Here is a 15050-nt window from a genome sequence, read left to right as displayed (position 1 = left end):
TGGGGGTCCTTTCCTACTTCTTTTTCCCTATTCTCCTACATTTCGGGTCTGGTTCCAGGGCGACAGGCACACTGCTGGGGGGGGGGGGCCGTACTCATCTGCAGAGGTGCAGGGTGGGGGGTTGGGGGAGGGGACTCTGTATTCCTTCATCTTTTTTCCATGGCCTCCTTTTTCTTCTCTGATTCTTTTTGTCCTTTTTTTTTTCTGGGATCAGCGTGATACACCTCCTTTTGCTATGCCTTGTTGCCGTTCCATGTGTCCACAACTTCCGGGGTGTTCTTGGGGAGTTCTGGCGGGGGACTGCGGGCGCAGCTGTAGACTATGTTTTTCTCCATCCTGATGTTCTTGTGTTTGCGCCATTGACCGAATAGATTGCTGTAAATCGCTAACGTTCATTACTCTGCATATCCGTGATCGTTGTTTTAAAATTGCTTGTCACCTGATCCTTCTGCCTTGTTTCATCATAAAATGAAAACCTCTTTCTCCTGGTGCCCTACTTACGCTGTCCACAGTATAAGCACTACGATTTTGCTCCCCGAAGTGCTGCCTGTGTTTATACTTGTCGTTCTTGCTCTGATTGCTTAGCGGCCGGCCCTGGGGGGTTGTAGGCCCATACTTGTTCTTCTTGAATTGTCAATAAAGGTTTTCAAAAAAAAAAAAAAAAAATGCTACACTGCCCGTGTTTTGCACAGCGAAAGTACACGTAGCAGTGTTCAAGCTTCTGTAATCTAACACTAAACAATAAATATAGTCTGGGTTTATTACGGAAAACAAAGAATTATTCATAGGTGAGGTGCAACTTTCTATTACACCTTGGTATTCAAGTTGTGTGAGAATCTCTCTAACTTGTTTTTATTCTGCCTCATTTGTAATGGGGTATTGCCATTGTGATTGTGGGGTTGACCTCACATGTGTAATGTGGTAAGGGAACCATAATCCCAACCCACATCGTTACAGTATAACGGCAGAGCTTGCGCTAGACCCCATTCCCAGGTGTATGGATTTTTAACTGCATATGGGACAAGATCAGAGAAGGCAGGTAAAATCACCTTTTCTCCTCTGGGGCAATCCATAACAAACTCTGGTGCCAATCCCCTTCAGCCAAGAGAATGTCATAGCCAAATGGCAAGTTCTCCCAAAACACAACATTTATGGTACTTTGTATATCCCCTCCATTTGGACTTGCAATTGATATAATTAATGCAGGACACTCAATCTCCTAGCTGGTGTTTCCACCTGGATATAGTCGCTTGTTGTTACTGCTGCCAGACACTCCATTCGATTCTGGCAAACTATTGTGAGTTCTGCTGCGCTGTACAGCATGGTCTGATCCCACTCCCTGCTCAGAAGCAGTGCCCTCAATATCAGTGGTGCTTTAATGCCAGCTACCTCCTTTTTGAATTGAGGCTTGGACTGTTTAGATTTGTCTTCCTGTTTTATTATATAGTCAGAAGAGTGTTGTGAGTCTTTCTTGGGTTACACATACTTCTCTGATCTGCGCTCCGATTGTCTCCCTCTCTCTGAGCGTTTTTCGAATGAATCATGAAGGGTTCATGTATCAGTATCCTGATACCTATCAGGAGTTTTAATATTATCATGGTTACTCAAATGATAGTGTTTTTCAATGGACTCCTGTTGAGGAGATCCACCTTGTGCTTTAGTCTGTTCTTTATTTTTTGTATTATCCCATTTCTTCTTAATAGAAGACTCCGATGCCTGCTTTGAGTTATCCTTTTCAGAATTACCCTTAATTTGTGGTTTGCTAGTACTAGCTCTCGAAATATCTTTATCTATGGATGCTTAGGTTTCCTCAATAATTTTTGGTAATTTGCACTCCTGGTCTCCTGGAGCTAAATTTGTAAGTTGTTGACGTATAGCCAATGCTGCTGCTTCCTCTATAATGTTACTTAACATTATGGCAGATACTGTGGCATTGTTGCCCTTCAGTTTAATTCCCAAATCCAGTGCAGGGGCACCTATTTTGGATCTGTTACTTCTGGCAAAACAGCTAATGAGGGTGTACCATGTGCTCTGGTATATACTGCAGCAAAGTCTGTGCCTCAAGTGATGCAGTATTCCAGTGGGGGAGCCATCCCCATTTGCAAGCATATTGTGAGAATTCTATGTATTTTGTTTGTGGTCTCATATGGGTAAACACTGCTTCAAGCTGTTTTTTGTGCCATCCAGAACGGAATCTTCTCCTGTCTGACTGGAACCTTCCCCATGATTGCACGGATGGTAGCTGGACTAATTCATAAGCATAGCCAATTGTGGTTGTGCAGCTGGAGCATCCCTTGCAGAATTTATTGTCATTGTTCTCATGAGAAATTGTGTCAAACATCTTTATATTCTGACAAGACATGTACAGTGTACGTAGTTGTGCTGCTGTCTGGGTATGGTGTGTAATTGAGAAAGACTGGCCAGGTATATCCCTTATTGCTGAAGGGACCTAGTCTAACATCATTTGTTATGTGTGGTAGGGAGCCTTCAAACCAAGTTTGGTGTTCTTGGTATGTTAAAGGTATTTGTAGTGCTTTGTGAGCTGTGTAGTTGTTGGGAACTGCTGCTACTGTGTAAGCATGAAAAAGTCTTGAATTTGCATTTACTGCTGAGAATGTAACCCATGAATAGAATACCTATATCATGTATGCATCGTGAGCCTCAACCACGAAGGTCACATCTACACAAGCAAGGGGCAGTGCGTGTTGCTGTAACATTCAGGGAACTGCAGGTCTACAGTTCACCATTATACTAATAGATTCTTAGTCTATCTTTTGATTTATTAGAAACCTCTGTGGGGTAATCCTTTTAAAAGGTTCAAGCTTGAACAACCTACAGCCAATACATAGGGGTTCCCTACTCTGCTGAGGAGTATTTTTCCCTAACACCACAGCATCTCCGGTAAGTTGGTGAATAGAGGTCTTTGGGTTTAATCAGTAAACTACTCTGGCGATCCATTAAATTGGAGCCTAAGCTAGAACGTTGGCGGCGCCATGTTGTTATCCTTTTACTTTCTCTTTAAAACTGTGCGTTTGTGGGACAACCTAAATGTCACAACTGTGCAAGACTGATTCTGTGCACACCATCAGGATATATTGGTCTTATTTTTGCTAGCTCACAGTGCACTATCTGTACCCCAAACCGGACAAGTTAACAAATAAAATGTGCTACCTCAGAACATGACAACCCTGACTCCCCAAGGAAATCGTGGTAACAGATTCAGAACCTTTTGGTTTGGTTACTCATGCATATCCAGAGAGACACACTAGAAATGCACAACATGGCATTTGAATATTTATTGAAGTATTGTGATTCTTGAGTAAAGCACGTGGCTGCAATAATCAATAGAAGGAAACCGAATAACACGATTGGTATTATGAGAATAGTGAAGAAGATAAAGAGTTCAACCATTTTTCTGTTACAGAGAATATATGATTACATATATGTACTGCAATATATTGTACTCCTACCTAGTGCTACCTATCCTGGTGTGCCCAGGGTGGGTGAATCTGCCAAATACCTTTAGGGTGATCTAATTCCCCCATTACCTATTAATACGTGTCATCAGGGTGCCCATTTTGGTGGAGAGCTGGGCATTATCCCTCGCAAGAGGTAAACCGGAATCTGCTGGGCTGGAATTCCTTTATGGGTCCATCTCACAGTGCCAGCTAAATGCCCCTCTTAACTAAATAGAGGAGTATTGTCCTTTATATAATAAACATCACTCATGTTGCAATGTCGCAGTCCCAGTCAGGCTACTATTGTTGATTCTATTGCGATAGCTCTGTTGCTGTGTGGACGATAACAAACAACAACATTTGGTGCAGTGAGCTTAGCCCTTGTAAGGAATGTTCAAGGTATTTGATAATATGCCTACAAAGTAAAAATGTAAGGTAAGCCATTTCAGAGAATATTATCCTGCATAGGCATGTAACGAAATGTGTGTCAGATGTCCATGTTCAAGAAAAGATGTCCAGTTTAAACGTGAACATGTAAAATGGTGGTGTTCTCGCTTGAGCCGAATGTTACCACGTAACAGTTGTATTCTGAATTACTTGGAGTATTGGGCTGTTTTTGTAGGTATTTGAGCGACAAAGCTCAATATTTATTCAGCCTTGCACCAAAAAGGACAACGGTTTAGGCACACAAAGATAGTGTAGCCTTCTGTGTGGCACCTTTGCTTCATTGGCTGACTGCTTTAAACATCAACTGCTTAAATAGTAAACCTGAGTGCCAAAGATCTTAAACCCTTCCCTGTAGGATTATTTTAACCACAGGGGTCAATGTTTTTTTGTAGCACAGTGCCTTACCACATAAGAGTTGTTATAGTGTTTAAGGTCGCTGTCTTTCCTTTAGAAAGTATGAGCTCCTTCTCTTTTTCATGGTTTTCCTTCTTTTGACTGCCTCACGTTATCCATAAATAAATGCCATATGTTTTTCACACCTATAGTTCTGAGATATTGAGTTTATTAGCTTAATATGTCATATGTTATCTGGGTTCCTAACCTTGTACTACCTTTACATTTGTCTATTGTGCAAAGGGAACACATTTGTCATCCTTCTGGAGTCCAGTTGTATCTGAGACAGATGTGGTAAACAACAGTACCTATAGCATATACTGCACGATAAAAACTGGTTGCGTAATGACCCAGAAAAAAAAGGCCCTGAACTAACTTGCTTATTCGTTCCCAGAGGTATCATTTCTGTGTCATCATCATCATCACTAACCAGGTCCCTAATCAGACCCTCCAGGATTTTGTGATTTGCAAAAACAATTGTGAAATCGGCAATTTTGTAAAAATGCCGCGATTTTTACAAAACTGCCCGCGAAGTTTGAAAAGTGATAATGTTTGTTATTTTGCCTGGAAAAAATTGTAAGAAGTGAATTAGATGAATATATCACCGGTGGGCACAAGAAGCACCATTCAAAATGGTTTGAGACAATTCAAAGGTTTACTATGGTGATCTTTTTGGGTTTATTTATGGGCCCATAGCTTGTTTTCCTTGTGAAAGACCAGACTGCAGATAACAGCAGCAAAAGCTATTCTTTGCACCTAATGTTTTAAGCAGGCTTGAGGACGTTTTTTTCTTTTTAAATGCCAGGGACCTCGGAGATCGGCACAGAATCCAAAAAGATCCGAAACAGATATTCGAAAGCATGCAAGTGAGAAGACCAAGTTAAGCTGGAGGTCAGATGGGCATGAGTGGACATTATCAGCTGAACAATTATATGCTGATTAAGTCTGAAAATCAAAAAGCGACAAGTGGAAAAAATGGAGGTAACAGCAGGTTTTCACATCCAGGGCTAAAGAAGCAGAACATAAAAGCACCTACAAACCAATTTACTTCATCCTAATGACCTATCTTGTTAAACAAGAAGTCGCCTCTGAGAGGTGAAAAAGTCTGTTTTTTGACTAGGCTGACAAAGCGCTGTGAAAACAAAACAGATATTTTCACCTCTCAATTCCCAACCTTTGAGAGACGAGGACCTCTTGTGGCCATCTTATGATCTCAACAATATGATGACATGGTGCAAAAAGCACCTGAAGAGTAAACAATTCTCAAACCTTTTAAGCTGGGGTCGAGAAAGTAATCATTTATGTTTAAACGTCCTCTCCAAAATCTTCAGGACAAGAGTCCCTTTCAAGGCCAGGCTATGTTTGGCAACAAAAGCCAACTTAGCATTAACAGTCCCAAATTACTACCTCGAAGTTGGGGCAAAGTTAAGACTTTTCTATCATGCTTGGAAGAACTGTAACATGGACCATTGAGTGCTCCAGATGGTCAAGACCTTATTTCCAAATTCCATTGCCCAAACTCCTCCCCGTCCTATTAGACCTATCCTGTGGCTAAAGAACGAGTTGAGAGGAAAAGGATTCTATTCTGTCCTGTGTTTGGCTGCCAAATCCGATGGGGAATAAAGCCTGTTTTGAACCTGAAGACCCTGACCAATTACATCTCAGTGGACATATTCAAGATGATTTTCCTCCAGGACGTTTGAGCTTCAAGACGCATACTGTCGCATCTGAATTCATCCCTCCAATCAACAATTTATTTGGTTTCCTATAAGGAACCAACATTTCCAATTTCAAGTCCTGCCTTTGGTCTGGCAGCATCTCCCAGGATCTTCATCAAGGTACTAGCTCCTGTTGTTGCTCATCTTCGATTGTATGGTGTCTCAATATTGTCATATCTTGATTGGTTGCTTTCTGCTCCGTCTTTTTAGAAGGCTCAAGAAAATGTTGAAATGCTGACTAGAGTTCTGCACCAACTTGGTTTCATTATCAGCAACCATTAGTCTTGAGCCAACTCGAGAAAATATTTATTGGGGCCCAAATCAACACTGTCCTGGGCTGTGTCTTCCTGCCTTCTCTAAGGATTGTGTCAATTCAACATGTTACTCATCTTTTGAGTCAGTTTGCTTCAACCGTGCAGGGGTGGCTGAAAATCCAGGGATTACTGGCGGCCACAACAGCTGTTGTTCCTTGGGCACGGATGGTATCATTTGAATTTTGTTGGAAACACACTCTACGCTGGTGGTGGTTGCTGGCCATGCAGGATTACGAGGCCCTTATTCCTGTGACTCCTGACATGTCTCAAAAGTTGGGTTGGTGCATGGTTGAGGGCAATTTATATGAAGGGGCAGTATGTTTATAGGAGGTTTTTACCAGTCCTGAGTGATAGCTGGTGTGTTCCTACGTGGTTTACTGTAAAAGACCCAGTAGGTGCAATTGATTGCAACTTGGTATTCTGCTTCACACTGACAACTTCCTATCAAGTTTTAAGATGCCTCTGTGTATTATGTACCAGGGTGTTAGGTGTATGCTCAAGTCGACCTTTAAGTACTGGACCAGTTGGTGACAACGACGGGTCGGTCTCTTCGGCGGGCACCCTTTGGGAGGCCTGTAAGGCCACCATCAGGGGGGCTTTCAAAGCACAGGTCGTACGGCATCGCCAGACGCAACTCCAGCGGCTCACTGCCTGTGAGGCTCGTGCGCTACGACTGGAGCAATCTCTCTCTGGGTCCGACGATCCGGCTGCGACCCGGCAGTTGCGACTTCTGCGAGAGGAGATTCGTCAGCGGTCGCTTGATGCGGCTAAGCTCCTCTGGCAATCCTCGCTGGCGAGGGTATATGGGTGGGGCGACAAGAATGGTGCGCTCCTACATCGGCTGGCTACTTACCCCAGGGCATCACGCATCATCCCGGCGGTGGCCGACTCTGATGGCCTGCTCCAATCTTCCTCTGTGGCAATAGCGGAAGCCTTCGCTCAGTATTACTCGCAGCTATATCGGGCCCGGGCGACGGACCTTTCCCTGGCTTCACTGCTGGCCGCTAGTGACCAACGGCTTCCCCGTCTTCGGTCGGGTGACTGGAAGAGTCTGGAGGTGCCCATTTCTCCTGAGGAGATTGGGGATGCGATAGGGCGCACGTCCGCGGGGAAGACCCCGGGACCGGACGGCTTTCCCCAGGAGTTTTACGCCACCTATAAGGAACACCTGGTCCCGCGGTTGGGTGCTCTCTACGCTGAAGCGGTCAAGAAAGGCTCCTTCCCACCGGAAGCCGACATGGCCACGATTGTGGTCCTGCCCAAGTCCACTCCGCCTCCTTGTGATAGGTCGGCCTACCGGCCGATCTCCCTCATTAACACAGATATCAAACTTTACGCGGCGGTCCTGGCCCAGAGGCTCCGGCCCTTTTTGCCGGGCTTGGTGCATCCGGACCAATGCGGCTTCATGCCGGACCGGGGCACTCGCCACTGCCTTCGTCGCCTTCACGTGGCCTTGGCTCACCGCCATCGCATATCTCCATATCTCACTCTCCTGCTTGCCGATTTCGAGAAGGCTTTTGACTCGGTCGGGTGGCCCTACCTATTTGAGGTCCTGACCCACATGGGTTTCAGCCCCAAGTTTGTTGGAATGGTGCGAGTCCTTTACGCGTGCCCCCGCGCCAGAGTGTTGGTCAACGGGGCACTGTCGAGACCATTTCGGATCGGCCGGGGAACGCGGCAGGGGTGCCCGCTGTCGCCCCTCCTCTTTGCTCTTGCAATGGAGCCCCTTGCTGCCCTGATCCGAGCGGATCCTCTCCTTCGGGGCTGGGAGTGGCCGGGCCTGGCGTCGGACAAAATAGCCCTCTACGCGGACGACGTTCTGTTGTACCTTAGTGATCCAGCGCGTTCGGGTCCCCGTGCACTCCGTCTCTTGGGCCGCTTTGGCCGCGCGTCTGGCCTCTATTTAAACCCGCGGAAGTCGGTCCTTGTGCCTCTGCACCCCTCCCGGGAGTGTTTTGACTGGCAGGACACTATTCCCCTCCGTTGGTTGTCCTTCAAATATCTGGGCATCTGGGTCTCCCTTCTCCCGGAACTGAGCTGGGCTCTAAACGTGACCCCCCTGGTCAAGAAGGCCAAGGTAGATCTGGCGCGATGGCAATCGCTCCTGCTCAATCCGCTAGGGAGGGTGGCACTATACAAAATGATGATTCTCCCCCGGTTCCTTTATGTACTACAAAATATTCCCGTGTCCTTCCCAAGGCCTTGGTTTCGTGAGCTGGATGGGTTGGCGACCAGATTTCTCTGGGGTGGTGGGAGACCGCGGCTGGCCCTGTCAGCGTGTCGCCTGCCCACCTTTGATGGAGGGCTAGGCATGACTAATCTTTACCTCTACTATTTGGCCACCCGCCTCCTGGTCATCCATGATTGGTTTGGGGGGGGATGGTCCGATCCGACCTACAGGGTGGAATTGGAGGACCTGGGTTTCTCCTGCATTCAAGACCGCCTGTATGGCGCCCCCATCCCCGCCTCCTGCCCAGACATCACCAAAGCGGTCTTCCTGGCTTGGCAAGCGGCGCTTCGCCACACCCGTTGGACCGGGAGACTGACTCGTGCCACTCCCCTCTGGCATGGGACATGGATGCGGGACGTTGCGGACCTGGAGGGTTTCAAATCATGGGACCTGCTCGGCATCTCCCAGCTGGGGGATGTCTGGCGGGGGGGACGCATGTGCTCATACTCTGAACTGTAGGCGCGCTTCTCCCTCCACTCATCTCAATTTTATAGGTACCTCCAACTGCGGCACGCCATACGCATTTACACCCCTCTGGACATTAGGCTGCCGGACCACAGCCCCCCGGAGGCTCAGGTCCTGCTGGGTAACCTAGGGCGGGGGGCATCTCCCGAATAAATCGTTCTCTTATTAATAATACCCCCATGGCCCGGGAAGGCCTGAAAGAACGGTGGGAGGCGTGGGTGGGTCCCCTGGACGAGGTCGACTGGCGGGATGCCCTTATGGCCCCCAGGCTGGTGACGGCCTCCGCCAAACTGAGGCTAATTCAAATTTACTATCTTCATACTGCCTACCTCACGCCGGCTCGTCTCCACCGTGCGGGCGTCTCCGCTACGGCAGCTTGCCCCCGCTGCGGTTTTGCCCCGGCTGACTTCATACACATGGTGTGGTCTTGTTCGGACTTGGGGGGGGTTACTGGAGGGGCATAGAAGCCGATCTCACGGAGGTCTTGGGATGGATGGTGCCACATAACCCTAGACACACCCTTCTGGGCATCACTGACGGCCTGGATGGCACGTGCGCAGAGAAGCTATTCCTTATGACAGCATTAATGGTGGCGAAAAGGGACATAGCAGCGGCTTGGAAGCATCCGCAGCCGCCTAGCTTGGCCAAATGGAGCACTGGAGTGGACTGGTGTGCGGCACAGGAGCGGACTCTCTATCAGGCGAGGGGCTGCCTTAAAAAATACCGTAGGGTCTGGGGGAAATGGTTGGGTAATGTGTTATGATTATGCGGTTCGGGGGTGGGGTGGGGGGGGAGCTTCGGGTGGGGGCGGGGGGATGGCGTGGTCTCGTGCTGTGTGGTTGTAACTTGGTGGCTCGTCAGACTCAATGTTTTTTCTGTTGTATCACTCAAAACAATAAAAATTTGTTTATCAAAAAAAAGTACTGGACCAGGTAAGCAGGAGTTAACATCCCGATGTAGTCTGTCTCACTTACTTGGATCAGCTACTATGATCCTGCACCCTAGGGTGCTTGAGGAAGAGGTGTCTTGCCACACAGATCCGGAGGCAGCAGTGCCCCGACAGAGGTGTATACATGGGCACTAGAACATCCCAGGGAGAAATACAGCTCCCTCCCACGAGGTTAGGACTGGAGCTGTGCTTCTGTAAAGCTGCAGACACTTTTAAACATGCCTATTTCAAAGTGGAATGCTCTGCTAAAACAGTTTCCGTTGAATTCACGCTAAAAAAGAATGAATAGGAGTAAAATAAAGTGCCGCTAAATTTCCATATTTGTGCTGCTAAATTTCCATAGTTGTGCCGCTAAATTTGCTAATCCATGCCGCAATATCCTGGGGGGTCTGCCTAATAATGCAAAACAAAAATGTAATCCTTTCTGCTTCTTCTTTGTTATTTTAGGTGGTCTTTGCAACTTATGTCTGGACAAAGCCAACAAAGACAGCATTGTGCAAGCTGGTGGAATTGCCCAGGTAATACAGTGCTTGTCCAGTGCCAATGAGGAGACCGTGCTGTCGGCAATCACCACACTTATGTACTTGTGCACAGCTAGCACCCGTCAGCAGATCAGTGCCTTGCCTGTGGTGGAATGCATGCTGCGTTTTTCGCTCTCAGCCAATCGAAGGATAAGTAATCTGGCTCACATCTTCCTGGAAGATTACTGCACACCAGAGCAAGTAGATGAAGCCAAAAGCCTGGGTGCACACAGTGCCCTAGGGATTCCACTACCGAAGGACGACTGAAGATATCCTTCTGGAGGGCAGGTGATATGGTGAAGGGATTCAGAGGTCCTCTTGCACAACAATTGAACATACGAGGGGGGCTGATCTTGGTATGCCCCTCAAAGACTAGTGATATAAGGGATTGATCTGGGATCTCAGGCCGCAGACTGCAGCTGGAATGAACTGTTCTGCACAAACAGCCAATCCGCAGATAGAGCTCTTTTAGTGCCCAAGAACCAGTAACTGAAGATCTGGATCACCCAGCCTAGGGCTAGCAAAAGAGGACAGTGCTCTGGGGATAATGTATCATGTACTGAATCTATGTTGAAATGTGAGCAGTTCTTTGGGTTTCCCCTGCTCAAATCTGAAAATGTTGAGCAACGATCTTGCAGTTCTCACTACAATGGAACTGTAAGTTATTGTGATCCTAACTCCAAGGACTAAAGCAGGTAAGGGTGGGAGCATAGTTCTTGGACCTAGGGAACATTGCTTCTGGGATACCCTGCCCAAAGATCACGGCTACAGGGACTGCTCTGGGATCCCTTGCAGCTACAGGGAGAGCTACTTTGAACTGGATAATACCTAAACCCATGCACACCTCAGCTTCCTTCACTGGACACTGGGACCCTCAGATCATCTAGCGGTCTATGGTCTTCTACTCTGGAGCAGGAAAGAGCTCTGTTCTCCTTTCTCTTGACCACCCTCCACCCAAGGCTGATCTAGTGTAAAGGGGAAACATAGTAACATCTTATGTTACCTATCATACCAGTCTAGGAGGACTACAGCCCCTGATTGCCCTTTCGTACAGTCAGTGTATGCTGAATTATAACTCAGTGGTCTGTCATAAGGTATGTGAAATTGATTTATTGTGAGTCCGAGGGAATTAGGCCTCTCTCCAAGTACTATAAAAGCAGCAGTATATATGTGAATCAGGTTATTTGTTCAAAATACTTCAATTCAAGATTATAGCAAACTATTTATATTGTTTTTTTATAAAGAACTGACATTGCCAAGTTCTGCTTGTAGGCATTGAGAAGGGCTCCTGCATTGCTGCAAACAACTTTTTGAAAGCTACAAATAGCCAGATTTTGAGGCCCTTGTGGATTGAGATGATTGTTTGAAGATCTAAGACTCAGTGGAACAGATTTTTTTGGGTGATATTAAAAGCATGACCTCTACGTTTCAGTTGCTGGACTCGAGGAACAGGAAAAAAGTGATCTAATGACCACGGGGCAAAATGTGGGTGATGAGGTGAAAGCCTTCCATTTAGTCAGACGTACAGTTAATCACACAGAGGAACGTGTCCTGGAGTCTAATTGGAATGAGAGGCCAGTTTCCCAGAGTAGTAGGATGGGCATATGGTTTTTGTAATATCTGGAATTGGAGAAATAAATGGGTGGTAGTGATGTGCGGCAGTTCATTGATGCAGAGTGTATCAGTCTCTACAGTAGATTCAACACATACAGCTTGCCGTCTATTACTACCGAAGCAAGAGGCGAAATGTTGCACAGGTGGCCTTCAAAATGGCCATGATCGACTGGGAATGACTGTAATATCACTTTTTCTTTGAATGACCCAAGAGACCCTTTCCTTGTGTAGGGGACGGAGGTAAGGTGTTCCGTTCTCACCTCTGAAGGCCCAGCTTTGCCTTCTGTTGAGCTAACTTGCTGACCTTAAATCTCCTACGTGGCATCTCCTGATATATGTCACACTCCTCAGTGGTGTGAAATTCCAAAATACAACTACACTGTTTATTTGCCTTGAGCTACCAGATCACTCAATAGGCACTTCATATGTGTGTTGTCTACATAAAATATTAAATAAGGTAAGCTTTGAAGAGAAGGTTGTCTTTAAAAAGACTAGCTGAATACAGATCACCGAGATACTTGAAGAACTTGGACAGTAAAGCAAGAGGTAAATGAAGGAAGAGATGCTGATGTCCATGATTCGACTGACCCATGTGATCCAGAACAGCAAAGAGAAGGAACTGTCTGTAACACTAGTCAATGGAAAGCCTGCTTGTACAGAATATAGATAGTTTTGTACTTGATGGCAAATATTTTTGTCCAACAGTTCAACAGGACCGAGAGCAAAGAAACAGGGTAAGCTTTGGCAGAGTTTAAATAGTCAGTGGATGGTGTCTTAAGGAGTAACATCTGCTCTTTGAATACAACAAACCAGCTGCCACTGACCAGTTAAGGACTGGGCCTAACATGGAGGCAATGGCAAATAAGCAAGTTTCAAAATCCACATAGGCTGGGTTTACTGCTTGGCTAATTTCAGTGCACAAGAATATAGATAAAGGAGTGTAAAAACCTTGCCAGAAGAGGGGTGGGGAAGGAAAAACATAGAGTTAGGTAAGTGTTGAATATTTTTACTAGATACATTTTTACTTCTTGTGAAAGGAGTAGATTGTCACACAGAAAGTGAGACGCAAGTACACTTGCGTGACCATTAATAGAATTGAACAGCAAATCAACATTACACATGAATTCCAGAAGATGTGTTACATTAAAGAAAGCTTTGAAGGCAGCTTAAAATGGGCAGTCTGATAAATGTTGTCTCCAAATTACTTCTGGCGACTTTATTTGGAACAAAGAGTAGCTTAGGAGGGATCTAGGAGAGGGAGAATGACTGCTGTAGCCTTCTTTAAGTTACCTGCTTTGGAGCATTTAAAGTACCTTTGATAGTTTATTATTATGGATGTTGATTTTGTCTGCAATGTTGATTAATATGTCATTTCATCTGATTGTCCTTTTTTTTTTTACACCTGCATTTTGGTTGTTTATTGCCTCTCTGCAAGAAGAGACGCCCCTCTCCACATCATCACCATCTGTATTCTGACTTTCCCTTCAGCCCTTTTTACCTCACTTTTATTTTCCTACTGCATGCATATCATTGTTTTTAATAAATGTATTACCTCCTCCCATTAAATACTTTTGTGTTTTCTCTGTTCCATTCTTTTTTGCTGGATTCCCGTGGCATGACATTTTTCACCCTCTTACCTCACACGTATCAGTGTTTCCGGTCTCTCTTCCCTCATCAAGCTGCTGTCACCTTTTCCAAAAGTTCTCTGTTCATATCCATATCTCTGCTGCGTCTGAGAAGAAATGCAATGGTTTAGTGCCAAGATGTTGTTTTATATTGCTTCACAAAGATTTATAAATAAAAGTAATTTTGGTTTGAAAGTGCTTTTTTGAAGATTGATTTTTTTTCAAAAACGTACTTAAAATATTTATGTCACCTGCCAGAGATGGAACATCATTTACACAGTATGATATGCACAGTATCTGGGTGTTTTCTGGGCTTTAAGGCTGGCTCTGAAGCGTGTGCTAGTGTATTCAAAGGAGCCCTTTGGTAAGAGTGCAAGAATGATCATGGGGATAGCCCGTTTTTAGAATATGTTTGTGTGGGCTAAACTGTTGGAGCGTCTTTTTCCATTGGTTGCCTATTTGTCTTAGAGCAGTGGTAAGTTGTTGTGCATTAATGAGGTATGCAATATATTTCCTATAAAAGGCCTCGGCTTTAAGACAGTGAACACAGCATGTAAACAGAAGAACAAGATATATTGGTTATATTTATATCAGGAGCTTATGTCAGTTGTGGGCATCACACATGATATTCAAATGTATGTCATATCATCTTCCACCAGTAATCTAGCTTTCCTCTCTGTCTAACCATAAATAGGGTAAGCATTATGCTAGAGACCACCAAGTGGGAGACTCTACCCCTCCTATACTTCGTTATTTGTTTTCTGTTACCAGCCCTCTATCGACAGCCATACAAACTTACAAAAGTAAAATAAAGCAACTAAAATATTACAATTCCATCATCTGCTGAAAAATAAGAAACACTTTTTAACCTAGGTGCCCTTTTACAAAAGCATTGTTACATCTTAAAAATTCTCTACCTTACATTTTCAAAATAATTAATGTAAAACGTTTAAAAATTAATATAACCCTAGGCATACAAATATAAAATGTTGCATATATTGCATAGAGAGCCACGAATTACACATTCTAGCCTCACGTTTAAATTTTAAAATGTCGGCAGGTACTCTCAGGAGCTGTAAAGTTCTGGTTTCAGAGCTCAAGAAAAGCGTTACATCTCTGTATTACTGAATACGTGAGGTAAACTAGCATTAAACTCCAGTGGGCAGTCCTAATTACTGATTCTAATTTGTCATCGTTAGTGTAGTGTGCCATGTCTTATGAAAAGTTTGCATCTCTTACTGTTTTCAGTATCTGAAATATATTATTACGACACTAACTTAAGTAATGCATTCTACAGAGCCAAACCCATCATAACA

General features: G+C 45.2%; 1 protein-coding gene across 2 annotated transcripts in view; it reads left to right on the top strand.

Annotated features, from left to right (window-relative positions):
- ARMC7 (armadillo repeat containing 7) overlaps positions 1–13932 on the top strand; it is a 107086-nt gene extending 93154 nt beyond the window's left edge. For both annotated transcript variants that reach the window (XM_085617052.1, XM_085617053.1), the window contains one exon: positions 10422–13932. In XM_085617052.1, coding sequence (XP_085473178.1) covers positions 10422–10762 — 341 coding nt within the window. In that variant the 3' untranslated portion in view covers positions 10763–13932. The remainder of the gene's footprint in view (positions 1–10421) is intronic.
- The last annotated feature ends 1118 nt before the right edge of the window (positions 13933–15050 follow it).

The sequence above is a fragment of the Triturus cristatus genome, chromosome 7 (assembly GCF_964204655.1).
Source record: "Triturus cristatus chromosome 7, aTriCri1.1, whole genome shotgun sequence".
NCBI lineage: Eukaryota > Metazoa > Chordata > Amphibia > Caudata > Salamandridae > Triturus > Triturus cristatus.
This window is presented reverse-complemented; position numbering and strand designations above follow the sequence as displayed.